General features: G+C 34.8%; 1 protein-coding gene across 1 annotated transcript; it reads left to right on the forward strand.

Annotated features, from left to right (window-relative positions):
• The first annotated feature begins 377 nt into the window (after nt 1–377).
• LOC124822993 (uncharacterized) lies at nt 378–5,127 on the forward strand. The gene is made up of 5 exons (XM_047295108.2): nt 378–2,413; nt 2,503–2,665; nt 3,480–3,643; nt 4,142–4,400; nt 4,680–5,127. Exons 1-5 carry the CDS (start codon nt 786–788, stop codon nt 4,785–4,787), a joined length of 2,322 nt encoding a protein of 773 aa, XP_047151064.2. The 5' UTR covers nt 378–785; the 3' UTR covers nt 4,788–5,127.
• Nucleotides 5,128–15,279: the final 10,152 nt, after the last annotated feature.

Genomic DNA, 15,279 nt, shown 5'->3' on the forward strand with positions numbered 1-15,279 from the left:
AATAATCAAAATAGAAATATGATTGGTTAAAGACAAATTATGATAATTAAGGTTTTTTTAAAATATATTATGTACTATTTTAATTTAAAATAATTTGATATTAACATAAAAAAAAATAGTGATAAAAAAGTAAAAAGATGTATAATTATCTTTATTTTAATAATACATACAAATTATTTTATTTTCTAAAAGATTTTTTTTTTTAAAAAAAATAGGTTTAAAATGTCACCTTCATAAGAACTAATCATGTATAATATAATTTTTTAAATTTAGTAAAAATCATCAATTTGTGATTTTTATTCTATAAATAAATATATTCCAATTAAATATTCCCTCTATATAAATATAGAAAGCCCATAGCGTCTGTTCTTGCTTCAGCTTTAATGGCCTGTGAGACTACGCTGAGTGTGTACGCCTACGGTTCCCAGTGACCGCATGTAAATCTTCAATATTTGCATGCTTCACCAACTCCCCTCAGACAATCCCCATTACCCAAATAATATGATTTTCTCAAAATGCAAATGCAAATGCAATCCCAATTCTCTTCTTAATAACAAAGAACCTAACTTTTTCAGTTTTTCCAACCACTGAGCGCAACCCAGATGACACAAGGCTTCTAATTTCTGATAGGATTGTGTTATTTACTCTCTTTTAATCTATGTCTGAAATGGGTTTTCTGATTCATGGAGTCTTTTGATTGTTGTGTGTGAGTTTGGTTTGTTTGTTTTTCGTTTTGTTTTTTTGTTGTGTTCTGTCACTGGTTGTTGGTGTGTGAAAGCATTGAGATGGGGAAAGAGATGTTGGAGAATGTGAAAGACGATGGGGGCCTTGAGGAGCTTGAGATGTTGCTGAATGAGATCCCTCAGGCAACATCAAACAATCTTTACCACGGGAAATCATATGATGTTCGTGATGGTGATGATCATCATAATCATGGTTTTTTTGTGTCTAATGGAATGTGTGGTGTGTGTGATGATGACCCATTTAGTCAGATTCAGTATCCATGTGTCTCGTCTCCTGCGAGTGGTTTTTCTCTGCAATCTGATGGTTCTTCCTCAAGCTTGTTCTCTTCTGGACATGCTTTGTCTGACACTGGATCACCAACCCCTCCTCCATTGGAGGATCTTAAATCCACCATGCCTTCTGGAGGTTCTTCTTCTTACCCTAAGAACCGTTTCATCACACCTGATTCAACTGTTTTTAATAATGCCAATGGAGGTTTGGTTGATGAATTTGACCTGTGTGCCAATTTGAGTCGAATGCACATCAGCAATCATCAACAAGAGAGGCCTTGTGATTTCAAGGAACATTCGATGGGCATGAATAGGCCACTGTTTCCAGAATGTTCGTTCACTGGAAATGGTCCCAGCAATGTTCACACAAACGGGGCACATTGCAGTTTCAGGAGAGGTTCTTTGGATTGTGTTGGGGTTCAAGCCCCTGTGCCATGGAGCCCTGTAAATCATGATGGTGAAATGAATATGGCCTTGTCCGGGTTGACCCGGGACTATAGAATGGCTAATTTATTTGGATCAAGACAGTGTGCTGAAAGGACTGAGACAATGCTTTCTCAATTAAATGACTTTAGTGGTTCATTGAAGTCTCCATGCCATCAGACAAGGCAGCTGATGAATAACTACTACAGTGGAGGAAGTCGAAGCCAGCCACCGGAGTACACTCCTTTGAGTATAAATCCAGTGGTTGATGCGTTACTTTATGCTCAGAATAATGGAATGCATCTAACTGAAGAAACAGGCATGCAAAGATGGCCTACCTCTCCTCAGTTTGTTAATTTAAGACCTTATTTGGGTGTTCAAGATTTACTGCAGTATAGCCGTTCTGTGCCTAATAATGCAAGAGCTGTCCCTCTATCAAATGCTAGAATCCCACAAGGAAATATAGATGCAATTACAAGTGAGGGAAGCTTCATCATACAAGGTGAAGGTGTAAATTATGTTGCTGGCAGAGGTTCGGATTCTTCCATGTATCATAGTAAGTCTGCACTACGGGGCACTGGCTTTGATAAGCATTGCAAGAGATCAGAGCTAGGCATGCCTTACCAGGTTGTAGGAAATTTTGACAATCCTAGGGGTGCCAGGATAGGTTGCTCCTTACCTTTGGTGCCCAAATACAATTCTCTAGCTGAAGCTCAAGGTTATATATATTTAATGGCTAAAGATCAGCATGGCTGTAGGTTCTTGCAAAAAATGTTTGATGAGGGTACACGGGATGATGTTCAAGTGATATTTAACGAGATCATTGATCATGTAGTGGAACTTATGGTGAATCCTTTTGGAAATTACCTTATGCAGAAGTTATTAGATGTATGCAATGAAGAACAGAGGATGCAAATCCTTCTAATCCTTACTGAAGAACCTGGTCAGCTTGTCAGAATCTCTTTAAACACTCATGGGTAATGGCACAACTTGTGCAACTACTTAAATATTATATGGTTGTGTTATATTGCATTTGACTTCACTTCTTTGCCTTTTCTTTTATCAGCACTCGTGTGGTACAGAAGCTTATCGAGTCTCTCAAAACTAGGCAGCAAATTTCATTAGCTGTTTCAGCAATTGAACCAGGATTTTTGGCTCTCATTAAAGATCTAAATGGAAACCATGTGGTTCAGCGCTGTTTGCTGTGTTTGAGCAATGAAGATAACAAGGCACGATTTCTATCTTTCTCAATAAAGTATACATATTGGATAATATTATTGTGCATGATGTTATCAATGAACAGAAATCTGTGTGCTTATCTCACTCTTGTTTCTGTTTTTAGTTCGTGATAATTGATCATCTCATGTGAAATAGAATTTCATTGTTTTCTTACACATTCATTCGATTCTGAAATTTTTTCGTCCTTAACTTACAACCTTTTTTAATATGGTAACAATAATGGTACTTTGAAAAATGGCACATATAAATGTTTGAACTTTTTTGTATCGTGGACTAGGCTTCTTAAATGTGCTAAAAGTTTCATCTTCAAGACTAATAATGAATATAAATTTATATAAATGTCATGTGTTGCTGTGAGATTCCAATTATGTTTCAAAGAAAAAAAATTGTACTGATCCATGATGAACAAACACCACTCTAACGACTAGTGCTTTGGTCAGATGAAAATTGCTTGTGAAGGGTTTTGAATTTAACGCCTAGAGAAAATCCTATTACACAATTTTTGAAAATTAGAAAACTAGAGGTTTAAGGACATTTGCTTCGATTGTGAAATTAATATCTACACGGTTGTTAAAGTAGAGCAATATTGAAATAGGATCAAAAGAAACGAGCTTGTAATAATCTGGATTCTGGGATAAAGGGCTTGTGAACTATGATTGAAATGCTGTTATTTCGGTGTTGATAATTTGTGTTTTGTTCTTGACTTGAGCCATCACTAAAGTGTGATGAAATGCATAATACATTTGCAAATTGATATCTGGTTGCATAAGTTGAACATTTACCCTGTTATTTTGCATTCTGCAGTTTATATTTGTTGCTGCTGCAAAGTATTGTGTTGACATTGCAACTCACCAACATGGATGTTGTGTTCTGCAAAGATGCATTGGCCATTCCAGCGGGGAGTACCGAGAAAAACTGATTGAAGAAATATGCGCTAATGCACTTCTGCTAGCTCAAGATCAATACGGGTAACTATTGGAAGCATTATAGTTTACAAAGCACGAAATTCCTTTGGCTGGTTCATCTTCTTCTTGTTAGAATATCCACTTTCCATCCCATAAACATGCCTTTTTTTCTTCCCAAAGTGAGAACTTAGTTGTAGTCAAGTGTCATTGACAATTTGTATAAAAAGTTCTAACCCATTTTCATGAGGCCAAGACTAATGAGGACTGGAAAATGTGGCGGTCAGACAGTACCCGTTGTTCTTCACTTTGTTCTTTTACATATGACCATTCCTAGTGCTACGCTGGTGAAGATATATGTACCCCTGAAAAAATGAATAGTACACTAGGAAAGGAGATTGTTATAAACTGAAATTCATATGTTGCTATCAGTTTTAACATCTCAGGAATTTGTTAAATCAGATGGTAGTACAAAGCACTCAAACAACAGTGAGCCTTTTTCTCTATTGATTATGAATTCTTTCTTCTACCCTTTCATCACTCTGTTCTTTTTGCTTGCTGCAGAAATTATGTTGTTCAGTTTATCTTGGACTTAAAGATTCCATCTGCCACCGCATTTATAAGGTCGCAATTTGAAGGTAACTATGTGCACCTGTCAAGGCAGAAGTTTGGTAGTCACGTAGTTGAAAAATGTCTGGCTGTATTCAATGATGAAAATCGATCAAGAGTCATTCTGGAGCTGCTGTCCACTCCTCACTTCGAACACTTGCTTCAAGATCCACATGCAAACTATGTTGTTCAATCAGCTCTTCGAAATTCTGAGGTTTGTAACATGGCCACCTTATTTTCATTCAATCCTCATTGAAAAGCCAATGACAGAAAATAGTAAGTGCAAAATCCTGTCATAATTTATCACTAGCCAAAATCTATACCATCTACAAATATGTTGTACTCCTACTGTTTTAGATCAGTAAATAGTGCATATAACTTCTATACTCATATTTTAGCTGTTTAAGAGGTTCTTTTCATGACTGAGTTTTGATACTGATCTAGTGGAAATGTTTGTTTCTTTTTCTCTCTTTGCCTTTTCCTTGTAAACTAGGGCCGTCTGCACAATGTACTAGTTGAAGCAATTGAATCCCACAAAGCCATTTCTCGAAACAGCCCGTATTCCAAGAAGATTTTCTCGCAGAAGTTTCTGAAGAAATGATGTACATTCTCCCCTTGTGCAAGAAGGGTTCATGTTGTTTAGGTCTGCCACAAAAGTTTATGTATGTTTTGGATGGTTATTTAACTGTAAGTTGAAATGCTGATAACCATACAAAGGAGTTAAGGTCTGTTTATAAGTGCTTGTCCATCTGCTCAGCTAATTATGGAAAAATGGGAAGAGAAAAACAAAAGAGCAGAAATTTTGCTCACGTTTTAGATCTTTTGCATGTACTATTTTCTTGTATTTCAACTTATTGGGTAATATTATCATGTTAATTATGCTACTCTCACTCTGGGAATGATGGTGTATATATAACTAGCTGTTTGCTTTTGTTGTGTAATGAAGACTGCTATCAAACCACTCTTTAAGATACTGTTTTGAACACAAGTTTTTACTATTGGCTGAAATTGATAGAAAATCATAAACATAGATTAGTAAGAGTATAAAAAAAAGCATAGTTTTCAATAAATACCACCTAATAATGGTGTGTATTAAAATTAAGAGTAGGTTTCCAATAATAATAATCCTATATGTTTGCTCCTTCATTGTGTGTAAATTTATTACCATTTCCTAATTTTGTTCATGGTTCTGAAATCTCATGTGTTGGTTCTTCCACATGGAGGCTGAATTTGGCAATTGGGCCCCTCTAAAATGCATTCAGCACCTTAAAAGCAAAGTATAATAGGTCACTAATAAATAAAGGATTAAAATTGTTATTATATACGTAATCACTTAAGAATTTATTAAATTCTCAACCGTTTTCTAAAACAATCTTTTTTAAAGGACGGAGTTGGGTGGCTTTTCGGCTAAAATTTAAGGAACGTACCTAAACCTTTTAATGAAACAACGATACGAGGAATGTAAAAGTTTTAACTTATTATTAAAATTAGTGGAGTAATAGTTCTACCATAACTTGATGGGACATGAAAATATATATAGTATGAGAAACAACTATGCATACGATATTTCTTCAGTTAGGCGTTCTAAATTTTAATCCTTCCTTGATTCTCACATATAAGACACAAAAGTAGCTGAACATAAACTACTTGGGGATATTCAAGGCCGGTCTACTCGTTAACCGAAGAACATTAAAAACTCATTCCAAATAAGAAAAATTATGCATTTATTTGCTTCTCATTTTTCATCACTAATGAATATTTTTATAATTTTTCTCTTAGAAGATAGAAGATCATTGAACAAGTTGTATAAGAAGTAAAATCTTGTTGAGTTAGAAAAGCGTATAAACTCTTGATTGAATAGGATGGCAAATGAATATGTTATCTTGGTTGTTGTTCAAATTTATTTTGATTTTGATAAAAAAAGAGTATTGATAATACTTGATTTTTGAAATTGGATATTAAAAGGAAGATTGGTATGTATCAATCTCCTTCCTTTCTCCACACTCATTCATTCTTATTCTTCTCTCATTATCATTTCTAATTTTAAAATATCAAAACACCTTTAATTTATTAGGTATTTTAGAAAAAACTTAGATTAAATTTTGTTTGTTCTTTAGTATTGTAAGTTGTTTCTAAAATATAAATTTGATCATTTTAACTCTTTTTTATATAACTATTTGACTTTTATCTAATTATTATGTGATAATGTTATGTTTTTTTTATGGACAAAGGGTGTGTGTATTGAACCAACATATAAAAAGGTATATACAAAATTTCCTGTTATTAGGTTTCCACATAATTCATTATTTGAACATGTACAAATTGGATTCAAATATCTCCACCTAAAACCATCCAATATAGGTTTTAGACATTCAAGCACACATTCTAAACAAATGATAGTAAGCATTTATCCTTAAAATATTATCTTAGTCTACTTCTACGATATGACTATTTTTGCTTTCTACATTTGCACACCAAAGTGTACATGCTATATTCATGGCCTTTTCATAGTAATTCTTCTAATTCATCCTTCATATGTATTGGATGGTATTTTTGCTTTCTACACAGTGCATTCATAGCTTCACCTTATCAAGGTCAAGATTATGAATGGTATTTTGATAGTGGAGCCAACAACCATGTGATTCCCCAAAGTGACAAAATTTAGGAACTTAGTGTAAATAATGGTACAAATTATTTACTTGTTGGTAATGGTGAAAAACTGAAAGTAATGGCCTCAAGATCAACCAAATTGAATAATCTTCATTTTCATTATGATATTTATGTTCCAAAAATAAGCTCCAGTATATAATTAGGTGTGTGTTTCTTAGTTACAATAATTCACACAAGAGATTCAAATGCATTAACTCTCATGGGAGGATTTTCATCTCAAGACATGTGATTTTCAATGAGAACCACTTCCCCTTTCATGAAGGTTTCATTGATACAAGAAATTCTTTAAAGGAATTAACTGAACGTATGTCAATTTTGCTTCCTAATTACTCTACAGGTACCATTATCAACAATACTCGTAAACCAGACAATAATGCTACAAGTCTTAACGACAAGTGATAGTCTTGCCAATAATGGTACAAATTAAGGAGATCTTGGTGAGTCTTTTACTGATACATTAAGAGAAAGTCAAGAAGGTTCAACATCAACAAAGTCAATAGAAAACAACAGTTAAACTGAAACTTGTTGGTATCGGAGGGGGTATTTTTCAAAGAGTATAGCGCAGCGGAATTAAAACTCAGAGAGCGGAAAGAGTGTTCGATCACAATTAAAAATAATTTGGTCCTTTTAGTAAAAATAATTTTCTTTCAGAAAATTAATCAAACAGTTGATATACGTAAAATAATATGAGTGTAGGGAATAAGAAGATCAACACAGAATTTTTATCCTGGTTCGAATCAAAAGATTCTACGTCCAGTCGTTAATCACTATAAATAGTGATTAACCTTTTTCACTAAAAATGGTTTAACAGATTACAAGATAATGAACAGGAATAAAATGAAAAGAACCACTCTACTAACTTGAAGAGAACCGCTCCAGCAATCGACCAACGATTCACAAGCTTCTCCTTTCACAAGACCAGGCGGAGCACCTTGCTAACTTGAAGAGAGTCTGCTCCGACTATCGACACACACGATACGCGAGCCTCTCCTTTCACAAGACCAAGCAAGGGAACGATGAACAAAAAGCTCTCTAAGAACGTTCCTCTGACACACAGTGTTCTAAGCTTTCTCAGTTCAAAAAACGTTACCTTCTGATTTCTCCAAATCAAATTATATAGCCAAGTACAGTGAGTGCCAAAGGTCAGCTCTCAACTGCCATGAATAATCGATTATTGTAAGTGATAATCGATTATTCAAGTCCGTTACAGGTTTTCAAAAATGTGATAATCGATTATATGAAGTGATAATCGATTATTCAAGTATGACTTGTGATAATCGATTATTGCTTAACCATAATCGATTATTCTAGTAAAAATTACAATGTTTAACATTTTCCTACTACATTCAAAATCTACAAGTTGCTTTTTTAAATATTTTCCTACTACATCCAAAATCTATAAGTTGCAGCATCATCAAAATACATCTTCAGGTTTTACCAATACTCCTTATTGGTAACAATCTCCCCCTTTTTGATGATGATCAAAAACTCTCTTTTTAAAAGCAACTCAGGTTTACCTGCAACATATATAAACTAATGGACAACCACAGTTAGCAGTACCTGTACAATTAAAAAACTATTTTTTTTTCTTTAATCCTCCCCTTATATTTCTTCTCCCCCTTTTTGATCATAAGCAAAAAGAATAATGTAATAACCTCCCCCTTAATATGAGCTCCCCCTTAAAAATGGAATATATGCAAAAAAATAAAAGCTCATTATATTAAGAACAGAAAGGAATTACATGAAATTCATAAAGATTAAGAAACTAAATACCATAACGAAAATAACATAACAATCAAACTTAGAGGCCTAAAACCTAGAATTCAGGACTAGGAGAACGTTCAGGAGGTGGGATATTAAGATGACCCTCGATGTTAGATAGGCGAACATCAAGATCAAGAAATTGATCAACCATGTACTCATCAACAGATCGCTGCCACTCATAAATCTCCACAAAGTGAGTCTTTTGTGCAAGACTCATATCCTCCAATTGTTTAGATAACCTTGCAAAATGTTCTTCCATAGAAGTTGAGGAAGAGGAGGGTATGTTGGATGGTCCAGCATCAGACGGAGCAGCAGCACTTACTGGGTCAGCCATATGAGTGTCCATGTCATCATCTTCATCTACATCAGGATGATCATCATCTTTGTGAATAAGGACTCTGCCTCTAGTAATGAATCCCATTTGACGAAAGGTAGTATCTCCAATTTTTGATCCCACAGCTTCAATATTTTGAACGAGTTCTCCTTCAACAGGTACACCTTTGAATTCTAAAATCCTAGAAACAAGAAGGGCATAGGGAAGTTGATATGAATGGGATTTCTTGGCTTTTACCATTGTGTCAGCAATGAGAGCAGGCCAGTCGATGTGTATGTGATTTAGAATCCCATACAACAGAAGTAAATCCTGCTCAGAGCATTGAGCATGGTTGGTTGCTTTAGGACATAAAATCCAGACAATCAAGTAGTGGATCATCCTTTCTTCAACTTTAAAACCTCCAACCAGTAATTGCCTTCTATTTGTTTGTCGGTCAGGATGACGTAGGAAGGATTGAAAAGTCATCATTCGGTTGAAATCTTCAAGTCCTAAATGGACTTTGACAGCATCATCCCAAATGGAAAGTTGAGCAACATTGGTCCATACATCATCATCTAAAATGATGCGTACTCCCTTGACCTTAGTAGATATTATCCCATCTCGATAGCGCAAGTTGAAGTAGAAGACTCTTATAAGATCAGGATAAATGCATCCTTTTTGTTCTAACAGATGCGTTAACCCCTGCTCAGCAAAAGTGTTTGGAAATTGAAAGCCATAGAAGCGGAAAAAGTCAAGACGAATAAACTTTACCGCCATGATCTTCCTTTCTTGCCAAGAATTAACAAAGTCTGCATGTTTCCCTTGATCTGAAATCCATCCATCTATGTTTGCAAGACGTGGTTGAGAAGAAGAGGAGGCTCCACCTGTTCTGCGACGGTGCCTTCTTGAGTCAGCCATGGAGGAAGAATGGGAAAATGATATTTTGAGAAGGTGAAGGGAAATGAAGAAGATTTGAGCTCTAGATTTGATTTCAGCAGTATTTGGTTGCAAAGGAGTGTCTAATAATCGATTATGGGGGGCTATTTATAAGAAAAATGGAAAAACTAGCCGTTTATGGTCGTTTATAGCCGTTATGGGATGCTCCAACGGCTCTATTTTTGAAACTGTCAGCACGATAATCGATTATGGCTCGTGATAATCGATTATCAGTTCAATAATTACTGCCCAGAATTGCATGATAATCGATTATGCATAATGATAATCGATTATCTGCTCAAGATTTTCCAGAATTGAATTTGATGCATGAATAATCGATTATAACTTAGTGATAATCGATTATGAAGCGTTAAGTTTACGAAAAATGCAAAAATTTGCATAGATTTTGATTCTAAGATATGTCTAACACTCCTAACTCTCTTCTAAGCTCAAAAAATCTATCTTTAGGTAGAGCCTTGGTAAAAATATCAGCTAATTGATGTAAAGTATCAACATATTCAATTTGACAATCCCCCTTTTGAATATGATCTCTTAAGAAATGGTGCCTAATTTCTATATGCTTAGTTCTTGAATGCATGATGGGGTTCTTGGTCAAATTTATCGCACTAGTATTGTCACATTTTAGAGGAATTTTGTCAAGGAAGATATCAAAGTCTTCTAATTGTTGTTTCATCCACAAAATTTGGGCACAACAGTTTCCAGCTGCAATATATTCAGCTTCGGTGGTAGACAAAGCTACACATGCTTGTTTCTTTGAGTGCCATGACACTAAAGAACATCCCAAGAAATGACAGGTTCCACTAGTACTTTTTCTATCAATTTTACAGCCACCATAATCTGCATCAGAATATCCTATTAAACTAGGTGAGGAGTCAGAGGGATACCAAAGTCCAAATGAAGTAGTTCCCTTAAGATATTTTAGAATTCTCTTAACTGCAGCCAAATGAGATTCTTTAGGATTGGCTTGGTATCTAGCACAAACACAAACACTCTGCATAATATCTGGTCTACTAGCAGTTAAGTATAGCAAGGATCCTATCATGCCTCTAAACATGGTTTCATTCACTCCTTTTCCAATTTCATCCTTGTCTAAATAACATGAAGTACCCATGGGTGTACTAGCTTCCTTGCAGCTATCCATACCAAATTTTCTAAGAATTTCTCTACAGTATTTAGTTTGGGAGATGAATGTTCCACCATTCATTTGTTTTATCTGTAGTCCTAAGAAAAAATTTAACTCACCCATCATAGACATCTCAAATTCACCTTGCATTATTTTTGCAAACTCTTCACACAAAGAATCATCAGTTGACCCAAAAATGATATCATCTACATAAACTTGCACGATTAAAATGTGTTTTCCTACTTTCTTAATGAATAAGGTTGAATCAACCTTTCCTCTAGAAAATTCATTTTCAATTAAAAAGGTACTAAGTCTTTCATACCAAGACCTAGGTGCTTGTTTAAGACCATAAAGGGCCTTTTTCAACTTGTAAACATGATCAGGGAATTTAAAATCCTCAAAACCAGGAGGTTGACTAACATATACCTCTTCTTTTATGAACCCATTTAAAAACGCACTTTTCACATCCATTTGATACAATTTAAATTTCATCAAAGATGCATATGCAAGCAACAATCTAATTGCTTCTAACCTGGCCACTGGTGCATATGATTCATCATAGTCTATACCTTCCTCTTGACAGTAGCCCTTTGCAACTAGCCTTTCTTTGTTCTTTGTGATGTTTCCATCCTCATCAAGCTTGTTCCTGAATACCCATTTGGTTCCTATGACTTGATAATCATCTTGCTTTGGAATAAGTTCCTAGACTTCATTCCTTTCAAATTGGTTTAGCTCTTCTTGCATAGCAACGCACCACTTATCATCTTGAAGAGCTTCCTTTATATTCTTGGGTTCTATCTGAGACACAAAAGCTACAGTTAGACAAAAATTATTAAGATTATGTCTAGTAGTTACTCCTTTTGAAATGTCTCCAATGATGTTGTCCAAGGAAAGTCCTCTTGGTTGTTGATAGCTTTTAGAATCAACAGCTTGAGGTGTTTCTTGAAGTTCTGGAGGATAGTTCTCATTTAGATACATCTCTTCAAGAGCTTCCTTTAAATAGTCCTCATCACCTGCAATAGGTTTGTTTGACTCAAGAGGGTTTTCCTCAAGGTCCACAATCTCATCAAAGACAACATGCATTGATTCTTCAATTGTCAAAGTTCTTCTATTAAATACTCTATATGCTTTACTGGTCAAAGAATATCCTAGGAAAATTGCTTCATCAGATTTTGCATCAAATTTGCCTAGATTATCTTTTCCATTATTCAAGACAAAGCATTTGCACCCAAATATTTTCAAGTGAGATACATTTGGTTTTCTACCATTCAACAGTTCATATGGAGTTAATTTCAGAATTGGCCTAATAAGCATCCTGTTTAACACATAACAAGCAGTACTAACTGCATCAGCCCAAAAATATTTTGGCACATTAGATTCATTCATAAGGGTTCTAGCTAATTCTTCTAATGATCTATTTTTCCTTTCAACAACACCATTTTGTTGGGGAGTTCTAGGTGCAGAAAAGTTATGTGCTATGCCATATTCTTCACAAACTTTATCAAATGACTCATTTTCAAATTCTCCACCATGATCACTTCTCAAAGTTTTGATTTTCAAATCTTTTTCATTTTGAATACGTTTAGCAAAAATTTTAAATGCTTTGAAAGCTTCACTTTTCAGAGTTAAAAAGAAAGTCCAAGTGAATCTTGTGTAATCATCAACAATTACAAGAGCATAGTAATTTCCACCAAAACTTTTAATTCTAGATGGACCAAATAAGTCCATATGCAAAAGTTCTAAAGGTTTTGATGTTGAAATCATGCTTTTGGATGAAAATGAAGATTTGGTTTGTTTACCTTTTTGACATGCAGTGCATAATTTGTCTTTCTCAAATTTCAGTTTAGGCAAACCAATCACAAGATCTTTTGAAATCAATTTATTTAAATGTTGCATATGAATATGTGCAGCTCTTTTATGCCATAGCCAAGGATTTTCTTCTTTAGCAACTAAGCATGTTATACTATGATTAGATGCACTTTCAATATCAATCAAATAAATATTGTTATGCCTAACACCTTGCAAAGCAATATCAGCAGAATCTTTAAAGTAAACAGTGCATTTATCACTTTCAAAAGTTACCTTGAGACCTTTGTCGCATAATTGACTTATGCTTAAGAGGTTATGCTTGAGGCCTTCAACATATAGCACATCTCTTATTGTTAATGTATTTCCTCCTCCAATGTCTCCGGTACCCTTGATTCTACCTTTGTTGTTATCCCCATAAGTCACAAATCCTTGCTTTTTCTTCTCAAAAGAAATAAATCTTTTCTTGTCACCGGTCATGTGTCTTGAACACCCACTGTCAAGATACCACAATGACTTCTTTGACTTAGTAGATTCCTACAAAACAAATTAGCAAGAGTTTTAGGTCTCCAATCTAATTATGGGTCCTTGAGGTTAGTTCATGCAAGTATAAATCTTTTTACAACTTTAACCCATGCATATTTACCATTTGGAACACCAAAATGTTTAATGTTGCATTTGTTTGATGTGTGTCCATGCTTCATACAGTAAAAACAACAAGCATTGCTTACTTTGTTTTTAATAAAAGTCCCTTTTTCAACCCAAACTCTACGAGTTCTTCTTACTTTGGACTTATTTATTTGATGCATATTTCTATTTTCAACATTGCTTTTCTTAAGGTTTATCTTAGCATGTGAATTATTCTTGGTTTCCTTTGCAAGTAAGTTTTCAAGTATATCAATATCAAACATATGATTCTTACAAGACAAGCATTCAACAGGTTCAACAGTAGCATTTGCATCAGATAATTTTGTTTTTAAAGAACTAACTTTATTTTTTAAGACAACTTCATCATCAAGCAACTTTTCATAATTCAATTTTAATTCATTGTGCTCTTTCTTAAGTTTTTTATGTGTAGCATCAAGTTTTTCAGATTCAATCAACAATTCACAGAAGGCCTTTTGCATGTCTAATTCACTAGATTCAAAGCTGGAATCACTTACTTGGCTTCCAGTATCTTCTGAGTCAGCCATTAGACAAATATTGGCTTCTTCATCTGAATCACTTGAGCTTGTTGAGCTAGATGCATTGTCTTCCCAAGCTATGTATGCTTTCTTTTTCCTTTGAAATTTTCTTTCCTTCTTGTCTTCACTTTTCTTGCTTTTTGGACACTCAGATTTTACGTGCCCTCTTTCTCCACAACCGAAGCACTTTACGTTTGATGGAGATTCTGGACTTTCTTTCCTATCTTTGTGAAACTTGTCCTTTCCCTTTGCTTTCATGAACTTTGCAAATTTTTTTATCATCAAGCTCATGTTTTCTTCATCATCAGAATCATCTTCTTTGATCCTCTTAGAGCTTTTTCCTTTAGATATTTCAGACTTGAAAGCTAGAGTTTTCCTTTTGCCTTGATCCTCTTCAGCAGTCAATCTTCTCAGGTCAAGTTCATGCTCACGGAGCTTTCCAAACAAGATTGGCATTGACATCTGAGTAAGATTTTGAGATTCCGAGATGGCAGTCACCTTTGGTTGCCAAGACCTGTCCAGAGATTTCAGAATTTTCACATTAAGTTCATCAGTATCAAAAGTCTTACCCAACCCTGTTAAATGATTCACAATATGAGTGAATCATTTTTGAACGTCAGAGATAGTTTCTCCAGGTTGCATTCTGAACATCTCATATTCCTGAATGAGAGTGTTCTTCCTAGCGCGCTTCACGTCCTCTGTTCCTTCATGAGTGACTCTGAGGACTTCCCACATTTCCTGTGCTGTCTTACACACTGAAATTCTATAAAATTCATCAAGTACAACAGCAGATGAAATTATATTGCGAGCTTTAATATCAAACTGAGCTCGTCTATTTTCTTCAGCAGTCCAATTAAAATAAGGTTTTTCAGTCTCTACACCATCAACAGTATTCATAGGAATATAAGGGCCATTTTGTACAGCTTCCCAGATACCTCTATCAACAGACCCCATAAAAATCTCCATTCTCACTTTCCAAAAAGCATAGTTATCACCAGTAAACAATGGAGGTCTGTTAATGGAAGCACCCTCAGCATATACATGGTTTTGATTGTGACCGCCATTTTCGCAAATGTTGAAAAACTATCAAAGCAAGCTCTGATACCAATTGTTGGTATCGGAGGGGGTATTTTTCAAAGAGTATAGCGCAGCGGAATTAAAACTCAGAGAGCGGAAAGCGTGTTCGATCACAATTAAAAATAATTTGGTCCTTTTAGTAAAAATAATTTTCTTTCAGAAAATTAATCAAACAGTTGATATACGTAAAATAATATGA

Source organism: Vigna umbellata, chromosome 1 (assembly GCF_029865625.1).
Source record: "Vigna umbellata cultivar VRB3 chromosome 1, Vumbellata_1.0, whole genome shotgun sequence".
In the NCBI taxonomy this organism is placed as follows: domain Eukaryota; kingdom Viridiplantae; phylum Streptophyta; class Magnoliopsida; order Fabales; family Fabaceae; genus Vigna; species Vigna umbellata.